The sequence below is a fragment of the Notolepis coatsorum genome (assembly GCF_963971535.1).
Source record: "Notolepis coatsorum genome assembly, chromosome: 12".
NCBI lineage: Eukaryota > Metazoa > Chordata > Actinopteri > Aulopiformes > Paralepididae > Notolepis > Notolepis coatsorum.
The window spans coordinates 90,799,146-90,814,335 of record NC_140176.1 but is presented as its reverse complement, the minus strand read 5'-3'; the positions used below and the strand labels follow the sequence as shown (position 1 = coordinate 90,814,335).

The 15,190-nt window shown below is 50.0% G+C and overlaps 1 protein-coding gene across 1 annotated transcript in view; it reads left to right on the top strand.

Annotated features, from left to right (window-relative positions):
* Positions 1–15,190, top strand: part of mbd2 (methyl-CpG binding domain protein 2) — a 149,998-nt gene that overhangs the window by 44,322 nt on the left and 90,486 nt on the right. Inside the window, exon 2 of the mRNA XM_084325723.1 lies at positions 596–749. Within this exon, the coding sequence (XP_084181849.1) occupies positions 596–749 (154 nt within the window). The remainder of the gene's footprint in view (positions 1–595; positions 750–15,190) is intronic.

Below are 15,190 nucleotides of genomic sequence, written 5' to 3'. Positions count from 1 at the left end.
GTGGGTGCTCGTCTTGAACGTCCACGCCGACCGTTTCGTCCTCTTCCTCCCTCGTACTCCCGGCCTCATTTGTGACCATCTTCTGTAGCTCGTCACTCTGACTGTCTATTCTTCTGATAGCAGGTGTTTAATCAAAGATCCCCACTTTCTAGTCTTGCACAAGGACCAATCAGCATGGGTATGGGCGGGTTCATTTTCCATTGATGGGGATTTGATTGGCTGTTTTTAAATAAAGCGCGGCTGCAGGATCAATAATAACGTTAACGTTAGTTCGACCAGAGAAACAAATATACTAATTAAAATGGTTGGACCTGCGAGATTTGTACTTTCTAGGTCTGCATTTTAAATGTAAGGAAAGTATGTTTTTTTTCTCTGAAATGTAATTGAGTCAAAGTACAAAGTATACAAAACCTAATAATACTTGAGTAAAGTACAAATCCCCCAAAACTGTACTTAAGTATTGTAACAAAGTACAATTACTCAAGTACTTTACACCCCTGATATCTGGTGACATATATCACACTGGGTTGACTCCACATGGATCCAGAACCGCCTCAGTACTCGTCTCTGACCCGTGTCGTTCTTCTTCCACCAGTCCGTCGGGGAAGAAGTTCCGGAGTAAACCTCAGCTGTCCCGTTACCTCGGCAACAGCATGGATCTGGGATGTTTCGACTTCCGGACGGGGAAGATCATGGCAGGGAAGAAGAACAAGCAGAGGTTACGTCATGATCACCTCAGCCTGGCTAAGGTACACACACGCACACACGCACACACACACACACACACGCACACACGCACACACACACACACACACACGCACACACACACACACACACGCACGCACGCACGCACACACCATCACACACACACACACACACGCACACACACACACACACACCATCACACACACGCGCGCACACACACAAACGCACGCACACACCATCACACACACGCGCGCACACACACACACACACAAACGCACACACCATCACACACACAACACACACACACACACACACACACACACACGCACACACGCACACACACACACACACACACGCACGCACGCACACACCATCACACACACGCGCGCACACACACAAACGCACGCACACACCATCACACACACGCGCACACACACACACACACAAACGCACACACCATCACACACACAACACACACACACACACACACACACACACACACACACACACACACACACACACACACACACACACACACACACACACACACACACACACACACACACACACACACACACACACACACACACACACACACACACACACACACACACACACACACACACACACACACACACACACACACACACACACACACACACACACACACACAGGGGTTCCAGCTAAGCCGCGTGGTGGTTTGTTAGCGAGCAGCTGTGGACAATAAGCCTGTTGTGTGTTGATGTGAGTCTCTCTCTGACTCGCCTCGGGGCCCGAGAGAAACACCACAAGATTTAGTTAAGATTCAACTCCAATTAAAGTGGAACTGCATCAGTTCTGGTGGCTGGGGGAGGGGGAGGGGGAGCGGGAGGGGGAGGGGGAGGAGGGGGGGAGGGGGAGGGGGAGCGGGCAGGCCGCGGCGCACAGGACATCTGTTGAGATAGCAGCGCGGCCCAGAAGGCAGGAGGCGGCCGCACGTCACTTCAGACGCCACTTCCTGTTTGCCTGCTTTGCCTCCATATCTCCTTCTTTAAAAAAAAAAAAAAGTATTTAAGTATTTTATTGTTGTCTGGATTGTATCCGTGCTTTGTAGGGATGGGTACCTTTCACATTTGAACCGATACGGTACCTGTGAATCGATACCGGTACCCAACGGTACCTTTTTTCGGTACTTTAGTCTCAAGAAATTTAATTTACCTACATCAGTCGTGAAAAAAAATATCCAAACTTCAAATAACTACAATTTCGACCGTTTTTGGCTTGCCATTGCTCCGACTGCTTTGTTGTTGAATCAAGTCAAATCCTAGGTAAGCATATATTCTGCGTGTGAACGTTGACATGAAAAGAAAAAAGGTAAAAAAATTTAATAAAAAAAAAAAAAAAAAAAAAAAAATCTTTTTTTGGTATCTCACTTGAATCGATACTCGGTAGTACCGACGTGTTTTGGTTCGGTACCTCAAAAGTACCGAATTCGGTACCCATCCCTAGTGCTTTGTGCCGTCTGTAGTGTGGTAGTGAAAGGGTTAACCTTCTGTAGTGTGGTAGTGAAAGGGTTAACCCTTTGTCGTGTGGCAGTGAAAGGGTTAACACTTTGTTGTGCGGCAGTGAAAGGGTTAACCTTCTGTATTGTCGCAGTGAAAGGGTTAACCATTTGGTAGTGTGGCAGTGCAAGGGTTAATGCTACTTACCCATTAATCCCTCCTAATGGGCTTATGTACAGTATGCTAGTTATAATTAGAGTTGTTCCGATACCGATACTGGTATCGGAAATGCCGCCGATACTGCCTAAAATGCTGGTATCGGTATCGGCGAGTACACGTAAATTCTAGCCTCCGATCCCATGATGTAATTTATCTCCTGCCGAGTCCTGCGGAGAGTGAGGATTATAAAATGAACATGTTTTAAAGTGTGTAACAGCAGATACACTTTCTTAAATTCCATTGTCCCCGACAGTGCGGTGTGACGGGGAGCTCGGACGGGAATCGGGATGTGTTTGGCTGGTGTTATGATAGCATTAGCTGGAAAGATAGCTAGTTGGAACAACATCCGCTTTTAACGTTACATCAAATCAGATGATCGCCTGTCCTTTCTCCAGGACCTAACACTGTCCGTGACCGTCTATCAACAATAATGCACCCACGGTGAATTGTATTTAAGTTAAGTAGCTACGGACTAGCGTTAGCTGACTATTACTAACGTTATCTTAATGTCAATGCGGGAAGTCGAGCTAGGTCAGTTAGCTTAGCTTGATAACGTTACCGTGTCTAAAGTTGGTGCTATTCACATAATCCAGCAATAATGGCTGCAGACCTGCAAGCAAAGTACAGCAAGTGCCAAAGGATAAGAGTCTGAGGCGGAGTTTCAAAAGAGAATGTTGAATATTTATTTTGCATCAAAAATCACAACATGAACGTTCTATCTGCCACTAGCTTACAGACTGAATAGGGTATATCTGCAGAGCCACTGAGTAGCGAGTGCAACACCGTTTAATGTCCGTGTGGATCATTGGAGTAGGGTATATCTGCAGTGCTGCAGCCCATACTCATTGATTAATGATACTAATACAAATCTATACAATCACCTGTTGTTGAATAAATACCATACGTTCTAGTTATTACTAAAAAAACAGTATAACAGTATCTGAAAAAAAAAAAAAAAAAAAAAGGTATAATTTATATAATTTTTTTTTTAATTTTTTTTTTATGCACTGGTATTGGATAAATATCGGTATCGGCCGATACCCAAAGCTTAGGTATCGGAATCGGATCGGAAAGGGAAAAATGGTATCGGAACATCTCTAGTTATAATCTATGCTTCATTGTAAATGGTAAATGGTGCATTTATAGAGCTTTTATCCAAAGCGCTTTACAATTTGTTCCTCAGAGTTGTATCTTGGGTTGGTTTTTTGTGGAGGAGATTTTCAGTTTTGCATGATTTTTGGAGAAAGCATGGCACTTGAGACAAAACACATTATATCCTATATCATTTTATATGAATTCCTCCTTATGTTTTATTTTGTTAATTTCTTTTGTGGCCATCTTTGTCTATATGATCACTTGTTGTGTATGTGTCTTGTAAGCCCCTAATATGGGCTGGGCATACATCTGTATGTAAGACACACAAAGAAAATTCAATCAATCAAATCAAGTTCAAGTTCAAGTTTCTTTATTAGTTGTCATACAGAAATACAGAATATGTTTGCATGAAATGCTTCCTTCTGTTTTGCTCCTGAGTGTGCTAGATAAAATAAAAATATAGTATAAAATAAGTATAATATAAGTATAAAATAGAAAGTCAAGTACGTAAACAAGTGTAAACAAAACAAAACATTTCAATATACATATATACAGTATAGTATATACAATGCAGAAGGTAACTGAGTTACAGCAATATACAGTACAGTGTAGAAATGGTGAGGTATAGCTTAGCTTGTGGTGCCACCTTGTGGTGGTGAGGTGCAATGAGGTGCAATGAGGTATGAGATTGATGTGCAAATCTCCTTACCAATAAATATAAAGTGTGTTAGTGTCTAAAGTGGGTAAAGTGGGTGCTACAGTGTGTTGTTTATTTAAAGTGAGTGTGTGCGTGTGGATGTGTGTGCTGTGGGTGTATTTGATGGTTTGTTATTGTTCATTGAGCATCCTGATGGCCTGGGGATAGAAGGACCTTCTGAGTCTCTCTGTGCTTGCCATGAGACTCTGGTATCGCTTGCCTGACCGCAGCAGTTCAAAGTTGCAGTTGTTTGGGTGTCTGGGGTCTTTGATTATTCTCTTACAGGGGGCAAAATTAAAGCCCGCCACCCGCCATTTGCGGGCAGTTTTCACGTTTGGCGCCTCCCACTGAGAGGTCTGCCCGCAGTGTGGCGGGCAATCAAATAGTCATGTGAAAACCGAAAATCATGATCCAATTCTGAGCGGAGTTCTTACTCGCTGTCTCAGCACAGACATGCAGCGCACCGCGCACTGCTCCTCCTACCCCTCCCGCACCTGTTTCTGTATGCTGCATGTAAACAGAGGCTATTGCCTCGGACAGTCACCGTGACATTAGTCTAGTCAGAGGGACCTCCGTGAGCTAATGTTAGCTACTGTTACAAAATGACCCAGTCAACTATTCACTTTTAGTTTAATACATGAGGCATTGTGTAACGTTATCCAGCCGGCTAGCTACTGATAGCTCCCGACATCAACAACTGCTCCAGCAAGTGTCCAGTGCATAATACCTCCGTTGGCTAGGTAGCTCATGTTAGCCCACGTTAGCTCACTAGTCACTACGAAATGTCCCAGTAAACTAAATAGTTCAGAGGCGTTGTCCCAACGCCATCCAGCAGTAGCTACAGATAGCTCCTGACATCAATGTCCTACAACATGCGTATTCGAGCCCCTGGCTTACATCGCATGAGGGCTGCTGAATAGGGTCCAGCTGGAGCGCAGGAGAATCCTTTCATGCTGAATGTAGAGTTTAGGGCCCAGCTGCAGCGCCGGTGAATCCTTGCTGGAGCTGGAGGCCACTAGAGTATACACACAGACAGTGGAGCTGTTTGCAGACAGCGAGGTGGCGATGTCTCGCGGATAATACAACTACAAGTATGATTATATAATATATATATTTTATTAAAAAAATTTTTTTATATAAAATAATAATAATAATTTTTTTAACAAAAAAAAAGTTGGCAGGTAAGAAATATGCTTGACGGGTAGATTCTTCCCATCTACCCGCCACTGGCCGGTGAGTCAAAAAGTTAATTTCGCCCCCTGTTCTCTTAGCCTTACCCATGCAGCGCTTGTTGTAAATGTCTTGGAGAGTGGGAAGCCCCCCTCCAATTGTGTGTTCGGCTGAACCGGCCACTCTCTGTAGTCTGCTACGGTCTTGTGCGGTGCTATTCCCAAACCAGGGCGTGATATTGCCAGTCAGGATGCTCTCTATTGTGCATGAGTAGAAGTTCTTGAGGATCTTCTGACTCACTTGGAACTTCCTTAGGCGCCTAAGGAAGTAGAGGTGTTGTCGTGCCTTCTTGATAACACTGTCAATGTGTGTGGTCCATGTCAAGTCCTCGGATATGTGGACTCCGAGGTACTTAAAACTGTTCACTCTCTCAACCGGTGCCCCGTCGATGCTGAGGCGGCTGTAGTCCCTGACCCCCGACCTCCTAAAGTCCACAATCATCTCTTTTGTTTTGCTGACGTTCAGGGAGAGGCTGTTCTCTTGACACCATCCCGCTAGAACCTTTACCTCTTCTAGGTAGGCCCTCTCATCGTTTGCAGAGATCAGGCCCACCACTACTGTGTCGTCAGCAAATTTGATGATTGTGTTGTTGTTCCGCTGTGCCACACAGTCATGTGTGTACAGGGAGTAGAGGAGGGGACTCAGAACACAGCCCTGGGGGGCCCCTATGTTGAGAGTGATGGATGAGGAGGTGCAGTTGCCTGCTCTCACCTCCTGGGGTCTGCCCGTCAGGAAGTCCAAGACCCACTGGCAGAGGTCATAGTTCAAGCCCAGGTCCCTGAGCTTGGCTATGAGTTTGGAGGGGACTATGGTATTGAATGCTGCTGTGTGCAGCACATGGGCTATGGTGTCCTCCGTGGACCTGTTGGGGCGATATGCAAATTGCAGGGTGTCCAGGTTTATGGGGAGGGAGGAACAGATGTAGCCCTTCACTAGCTTCTCAAAGCACTTCATGGCTATGGAGGTGAGAGCTACAGGGCGGTAGTCGTTGAGGCAAGCAGGCTTGGATTTCTTGGGTACAGGGATAATGGTGGACATCTTCAGACAGGTGGGGATGACAGCCTGTTCTAAGGACAGGTTAAATATGTCAGTGAATACCGGGGCCAGTTGGTTGGCACAGACTTTTAGGATGCGGCCGGGAATACTGTCCGGTCCTGCTGCCTTCCTGATATTCACTTTCTTAAAGGTCCTCCTCACCTCATGTTCTGTTATCCTGAACACCCAGGGCTATATCCACAAAGAATGGATTGCACGGAACAAGTTGCACCCTTACAATTCATTATGAATTGAAAATGGGGGACCCTGATGTAAACAAGACGAAAGTCTTTCTCTGGTCTGCATCCCCTTAACAATTGTGTGTATTGAGCCGTACTGTAATGTACCCATTCTGCAATCTGTTAATAAAACTTTCATTCGATCAATCTGCACGGTGATTGATTGAATGAACATTTTATTAACAGATTGCAGAATGGGTACAATACACAGTACGGCTCAATACACACAATTGTTTTTTTTTTATCCACTTTTTCTCCCCATTTTCTATTTTTCTCCCATCCCAATTTCGTGTTTCCAATTCTTCCCTCCCCTGTCTTGAACGTTGCTAGACTATGCCTCCCACTGGTCGGCTGTAGTGAGGATAGAAGCCTTGCATCACGTGTCCTCTCCGGTACACGAGGAGGCAGCCTGTCGCATCTTTTCACCGCAGCAGCTCGAACTCTCAGTGGCGAGGAGTAACGAGTGGGAGGCTCACACTGCCCCCGATACTTCCTGTTTCCGCTGCACCGGTGTCACCCAACCGACCTGTAGGAGTCGCTGTCCACAACGTCCAATCCCCACCCACCGGCTTTCCCACCCTCTAACACTGCCAATTGTGTGTTAGTATGATGGCCGGCCAAGCCGGTAGCAACGCAGAGAGCTGGGCTCGATACCAGCATCTCCTGCGTTAGTGGCGAGCGCCTTGCCCACTGCGCCACTCAGCCGCCTCAATACACACAATTGTTAAGGGGATGCAGACCAGAGAAAGACTTTCGTCTTGTTTACATCAGGGTCCCCCATTTTCAATTCATAATGAATTGTAAGTAAGGGTGCAACTTGCTCCGTGCAATCCATTCTTTGTGGATCTAGCCCTGAGTCTCCATCGGCAGTGGCCCCCCCTCCATTGCAGTGGTTTGTAGGCTGGTGTTGTTATTCACAGTAATAGTTAGGGGTGGGAATCACCAGTTTCATCATGATACGATACGATATCGATTCTTTGGACAACGATACAATATTTGCCGATATCACAAAGTCTCTCACGATACAATACGATACGATTAGATTCAGGTGCCTGCGATCGATATGAGATGATATCATATGCCCATTTAACACAATCAGTAACATTTAGATCAACAAAAAAAAGGTAATGAAAATATCATTTGACATTTGTATTTTTGAGCTCTTCCAGACATTTAAAGGAAAATCAATCTATTGTTTTTAATACAAATAGACCTCCTGTTCACTGTAAAGTGCCACGTTTTTATATATTGAGCTTTAAACTTTAAGCTACATTTTTTGGAACTCAAAACTCACAACCTCCCTCTCCCAAACCGTTCCTACAACAATTTGTTGATGTTGCATGATCATGTATACGCCTACATTTATTATGTATTATATTGTTTATGTTTAAATAACATTTAAACATCAAACTCCTCTGACCTCATCTGGTCTTTCCAAAGACGCGCGCACACACACACACACAGAAAGGGAGAATGCTATGCTGTAACATCTACACACACGGAGCTACTGCTGTTGTTCTTGGGCGGATATGAGACTCGCCACAGGATTTTCAAAATAAGAGTATCTGTGAGGTTTCTGTCCTTGCCTTCTCACTCGTTCTGTTCCTTTAACCACCCTCGCTTTGTTTTCATTCATTTTTTCTGTCAAGTATTTCAATTCCCTCGTTCACACGTTTCTCCCCGCTGACGTCATCTGAGACGTCGCTGATTGGTTCCCTCACTTCCCCACGCTTTTCAATCACATTCCCCAGCTGTCACTGCCTTTCAATCAATCGATCCCTCATTATTTATACCCCGTTTTCCCCACCCTAAGTTGTTGGTTCGTCTTGATTTGTCGCTGGATGTTTTTCCCCGTTGCTTCTGTTTCACTGTGCTATTCTCCAGGAAATTCCTAGAAGCCTTCGCTTGGATACCTGCTCCGTGGCGCGCGCTCGCCTCCACTGTTTGTTCCTGTTCCTTTACGCAGCTCGTCTGGGTGAGTTTTTCTAGATTGACTGTCTTGACCTATTCCCTATTTTCGTGTGTAACCTTTACACTGAAGTCTACCACCTTTTTGTCAGACAGTCACTCACCCAGCCAATATCGTTTTTGCCCTTTCCTTTATGGAATAATATTTCGGGATCTTCCACCTCCCACTGTGTATTTACACGAAGATATTATTTCACATTTGGACTGTGTTGGATTTTTGCTCACTGTGTATTTACACGAAGATATTGTTTCACATTTGGACTGTGTTTGGATTTTTGCTCACTGTGTGTTTACACGAAGATAGTATTTCACATTTGGACGGTGTTTGGATTTTGCTCACTGTGTGTTTACATGAAGATATTTCACTTGGGCTGTTTTTGGAGGATTGCTCATCACTGTGTTGTTTAAACACGAAGAATATAACACCCTGTCCTCCAGCTCGTTTCAAGTCTGCTCTGTCACTGACCCGTTCCCTCTCTCCCTCTCTCGGTCTTGCACAACATCTGAGAGGTCCGCCGTGAGAGTCTGCAGAGCGGTACAGAGGTCTGCTCCTGCTTCCCAAGACTACCCTTCCGGGAGAGGCTGCAGAGCAGCAGAACTTTGCCCCTTGTTCATTGTACCTGTTCTTGTTGACCTGCTTTCCCTGTTTCACTTATTCCTATTATCAAATAAACAAGCCCTCGTATTTGGCAACTCTGAATCCAACTCTCTTGTGTCGTTAGCGTTTGGGGTCGGTGTCAAACCATAACATTACGAACCAACCATGACGACCCCAGCCGACACAGAGTGGGTCAGAACCGCACTTGCATTTCAAGTCGAGTTGACCAGGGATCACGGTCTCCAACTTGAGCGGGCTGCGGCTGCGGTGCAGAACCTCAGGGACCAGGTCCTGCCTATGCAGGGTTCAATGGCCGCTATGGCGGGACAACAGTCCGAGATTCTCGCCCAGCTTAACTCGCTGGGCGACGCCGTTAATACTTTTCATCTCTCACACCCTCCAGGAACATTCCCCGCAGCCCCAGCAGATCTCGCACCTCGGGAACCCCTTCTCTCCGTCCCACGGCTGTTTGACGGTAATCCCGAGGAGTGTGCCACATTCATCATGCAATGTGAGTTGGTTTTCCGTCATCAGCCAAGCCGTTTTTCATGGGTCCCGAGTGGCTTATATAACCAACCTACTTTCAGGCCATGCTGCCCAGTGGGTCACATCCTCCTGGGCAATGGAAGCAGAGTTTTTGTTCTCCTACCCAGACTTCGTGGCGGAGCTCCGCAGAGTGTTCCACCATCCAGCCCGAGGTCTGGACCCTGGAGCCCGGTTGGGGACCTTCCGGCAAGGGAGCAGCAGGGTGACGGACTATGTCATGGAGTTTCGACTGGCGGCGGTGGAGAGCGGATGGAACGAACCTGCTCTTCGCCTAACCTTCATAAGGGGGCTCAGTGACGCAGTCCGGGACCAGCTCGCTACCAGGGAGGTGCCCGACTCCCTCGAGGAGCTGTTTAGCCTTGTCATCCGTATTGACGGACGCCTCCTGGAGAGAAGGCGCGAGAGGGCCCGACTGTCACCTCCTGAAGCACCCCGGACTCCTGGACGCCCCGTCCCCAACACTACTGTGGGTAACAGGCTTCCCCGTCCGGTGCGCGAGGAGGAACCCATGCAGCTGGGACGCTCTCATCTGAGCCAGGCGGAGCGTCAGGCAAGGCTCAGTTCCGGTCTCTGCCTCTACTGCGGAGGTGCGGGACACCGTATCGCCGACTGCCCTACCCGGCCAAAAGATCGGGCTCACCAAGACCCCGGGAGATCCTGGTGAGCCGTTTTTCCCATTCCCAGCGCCGCGCACCACCTGACCATCTGTTGAGCGTCACCCTGGCCTGGGGGGACCAACGTGCCACGGTGGAGGCCCTCATCGACTCTGGGGCAGACGAGAACTTCCTCGACTTCGAGTTTGCCACCCAAGCCAACATACCTCTTGAGGCCCTTGTGAGGCCCTTGGAGATCTTTTCGTTGGACCAACACCGCCTGGCCGACATCTCTCAACGGACCGGCCCAGTCTTGCTGACCATTGCTGGGAACCACGTAGAGAGGATCCAGTTCCTCATTACCCAATCCCCCCTTGTCCCGGTGGTCCTGGGTAGGCCCTGGCTCGCGCTGCACGAGCCCCACATCGCCTGGGCCTCCGGTACCATCAGGGGCTGGAGCTCCTCCTGTCACGCCCGCTGTCTACAGGCGGCGTCTTGTCCCCCGCCCCGGAGACCGGCTGGTGAGTTGCCCCCGGATCCCTCGTCCGTTCCTCCCGAGTACCACGACCTCATGGAGGTATTCAGTAAGACCAGGGCTCAGTCCCTTCCACCTCACCGCCCCTATGACTGCGCCATCAACCTCCGCCAAGGGGCTCCCCTTCCCGGCAGCCGCCTCTACAGTCTGACTGCCCCGGAGAAGAAGGCGATGGATCTCTACATCTCTGAGTCATTGGAAGCAGGACTCATTCGGCCTTCCTCCTCCCCGGTGGCGGCCGGTTTCTTCTTTGTTGGAAAGAAGGATGGGGACCTGCGACCCTGCATCGACTATCGTCAGCTCAACGAGATCACCATCAAGAACAAATACCCCCTACCTCTCATGAGCTCCACCTTCGAGCCACTGACCCAGGCCTCGTTCTTCACCAAGCTGGATCTCCGAAGTGCCTATCATCTTGTCCGTATCCGTGAGGGCGATGAATGGAAGACCGCCTTCAAGACCCCCAGGGGCCACTATGAGTACCTTGTGATGCCGTTCGGTCTCACCAACGCCCCGGCGGTATTCCAGGCACTCATGAACGATGTCCTCCGTGACATGCTGGAGGTGTTCGTGGTGGTGTACCTGGACGACATTCTTATCTTTTCCAGGACCCTCGAGGAACACATCCTGCATGTCCGCCGGGTGCTGGAGCGCCTCCTCCACAATCGGCTCTTTGTCAAGGCGGAGAAGTGCCGTTTCCACTCCAACTCCGTCGACTACCTGGGCTTCATCGTGGAGAAGGGCTTGACCCGAGCGGATCCTCGCAAGATCCAGGCTGTGGAGGATTGGCCGGAACCCACCACCCGGAAGGAGCTACAGAGTTTCCTCGGGTTCGCAAACTTCTACCGAAGGTTCATCCGGAACTACAGCCAAGTGGCGGAGCCTCTTACCAAGCTGACCTCCCCCGCTCTGCCGTTCGACTGGTCCCCAGCGGCACGCGCTGCGTTCCGCTCCCTCAAGAGAAGGTTCACTTCCGCTCCTATCCTGCTCCACCCTGACCCCAAGAGACAGTTCATCGTGGAGGTGGACGCTTCGGATTCTGGCCTGGGCGCTGTCCTTTCTCAGCGTTCTCCTTCCGACCAGAAGGTACATCCTTGCGCCTTCTACTCGCGTCGCTTCCTCCCCGCCGAGAGGAACTACGACACCGGCAATCGGGAGCTACTGGCGGTCGTGGCTGCTCTGGAGGAGTGGCGTCATTGGCTAGAGGGTGCCGAGGAGCCTTTTACCATCTGGACGGACCACAAGAACCTAACGTTCATCCGCGCTTCCAGGCGCCTCAACGGTCGGCAGGCGAGATGGGCCAGTTTCCTCAGTCGGTTCGACTTCTCGCTGACCTTCCGCCCCGGTTCCCGCAACACGAAGGCCGACTCCCTGTCCCGGATGCACTCCAAGGGGGCTCCACCCTCTGAGGACCCATCTCCCATCATCCCGGAGGCCCGAGTGGTTGGAGCCATCACCTTGGGCATCGAGGGTGTGGTGAGGCGTGCCCTACGCTTCCAACGTGCCCCAAGCAACGTCCCTAGGAGCCGTCTCTTCGTCCCTGACTCTGTCCGGTCCCAGGTACTGCTGTGGGGCCATACCAGCCGGTTCGCCTGCCACCCAGGCGTCCATCGCACGTTCTCCTTCCTGGCTCGTCGTTTCTGGTGGCCCACCATGCGGAACGACGTCAAGGAGTTCGTTTTGGCCTGCGCGGTCTGTGCCCGCAGCAAGGCCTCTCACCAGGCACCCTCCGGGCTCTTGCAGCCACTTCCCGTTCCAAGCCGTCCGTGGTCACATGTGGCGCTCGACTTCGTCACTGGTCTACCCTCCTCCCAGGGGAACACCTGCCTTCTGACCGTGGTGGATCGATTCAGCAAGGGGGTCCACCTCGTGGCCCTCTCCAAGCTTCCCTCAGCAGCCGAGACGGCGGACCTCCTGACGCACCACGTGTTCCGCCTCCACGGCTTTCCCCAGGACATCGTCTCTGACCGGGGGCCCCAGTTCACCTCCCAGGTATGGCGGGCTTTCTGCAAGGGATTGGGGGCAACGGTCAGTCTCTCCTCTGGCTACCATCCCCAGACAAACGGGCAGACGGAGAGGATGAACCAGAGCGTGGAGTCTGCTCTTCGGTGTGTGGCAGCCGAGAGGCCGGCATCCTGGAGTCGTTTCCTTCCCTGGGTTGAATACTCGATCAACTCAATGGTCAGTTCCGCCACCGGCCTCTCCCCTTTTGAGGCCTCCCTGGGCTACCAGCCCCCTCTTTTTCCCGCACTGGAGACGGAAGTGGCAGTTCCCTCCGTGCAGGTCCACCTCGACCGCTGCCGTCGCGTTTGGGAGATCACCAGGACCGCGCTGCTCCGGACATCTGAGCGCGCCTGTCGTGGTGCCGACCGGCGCCGGGTTCCCGCGCCGACTTACCGCCCTGGGCAGAGGGTGTGGCTCTCCGCGAAGGACCTCCCGCTACGGTCCTCGGCCAAGAAGCTCAACCCTCGCTTCGTCGGTCCTTTCGAGGTCCTGAAGGTACTCAGTCCGGCGGCCCTGCGCCTGAAGCTTCCTGCATCCATGCATATCCACCCCGTGTTCCATGTCTCCCGGGTTAAGCCCGTCTCCCTCAGTCCCCTTATGCCTCCGGCTCCTGATCCACCGCCTCCTGTGCTAGTGGATGGTCACCCCCAGTGGCAGGTCCGCCGGTTGATGGGCGTTCGTCGGCGGGGCCGGGGATTCCAATACCTGGTGGACTGGGAGGGTTACGGCCCTGAGGAGCGTAGCTGGGTCTCCCGGCAGCTCATCGTGGATCCCGGCTTGATCACCGACTTCCATCGGGCCCATCCTGACGAGCCGGGTCGGCCTGGTCGCCGGGCGGCTCCCGTTGAGGGGGGGGTACTGTGAGGTTTCTGTCCTTGCCTTCTCACTCGTTCTGTTCCTTTAACCACCCTCGCTTTGTTTTCATTCATTTTTTCTGTCAAGTATTTCAATTCCCTCGTTCACACGTTTCTCCCCGCTGACGTCATCTGAGACGTCGCTGATTGGTTCCCTCACTTCCCCACGCTTTTCAATCACATTCCCCAGCTGTCACTGCCTTTCAATCAATCGATCCCTCATTATTTATACCCCGTTTTCCCCACCCTAAGTTGTTGGTTCGTCTTGATTTGTCGCTGGATGTTTTTCCCCGTTGCTTCTGTTTCACTGTGCTATTCTCCAGGAAATTCCTAGAAGCCTTCGCTTGGATACCTGCTCCGTGGCGCGCGCTCGCCTCCACTGTTTGTTCCTGTTCCTTTACGCAGCTCGTCTGGGTGAGTTTTTCTAGATTGACTGTCTTGACCTATTCCCTATTTTCGTGTGTAACCTTTACACTGAAGTCTACCACCTTTTTGTCAGACAGTCACTCACCCAGCCAATATCGTTTTTGCCCTTTCCTTTATGGAATAATATTTCGGGATCTTCCACCTCCCACTGTGTATTTACACGAAGATATTATTTCACATTTGGACTGTGTTGGATTTTTGCTCACTGTGTATTTACACGAAGATATTGTTTCACATTTGGACTGTGTTTGGATTTTTGCTCACTGTGTGTTTACACGAAGATAGTATTTCACATTTGGACGGTGTTTGGATTTTGCTCACTGTGTGTTTACATGAAGATATTTCACTTGGGCTGTTTTTGGAGGATTGCTCATCACTGTGTTGTTTAAACACGAAGAATATAACACCCTGTCCTCCAGCTCGTTTCAAGTCTGCTCTGTCACTGACCCGTTCCCTCTCTCCCTCTCTCGGTCTTGCACAACATCTGAGAGGTCCGCCGTGAGAGTCTGCAGAGCGGTACAGAGGTCTGCTCCTGCTTCCCAAGACTACCCTTCCGGGAGAGGCTGCAGAGCAGCAGAACTTTGCCCCTTGTTCATTGTACCTGTTCTTGTTGACCTGCTTTCCCTGTTTCACTTATTCCTATTATCAAATAAACAAGCCCTCGTATTTGGCAACTCTGAATCCAACTCTCTTGTGTCGTTAGCGTTTGGGGTCGGTGTCAAACCATAACAGTATCGATATGAATCGATCTTATTACATTGCATCGATCCGATTCGATTGTTGATAATTACATCGATGTATCGATCTGGATCGATGTATCGTCCCACCCCTAGTAATAGTGTGTAATAGTGTAATAGTGTGTAATAGTGTGTAATAGGTTGGAGGCAGGCTGGAGGCAGGTAGGATTCACACAGCCATCAGACGTACTGATTTGGGGAATCTTATGTGTTGAGCTCTGTGCTCAA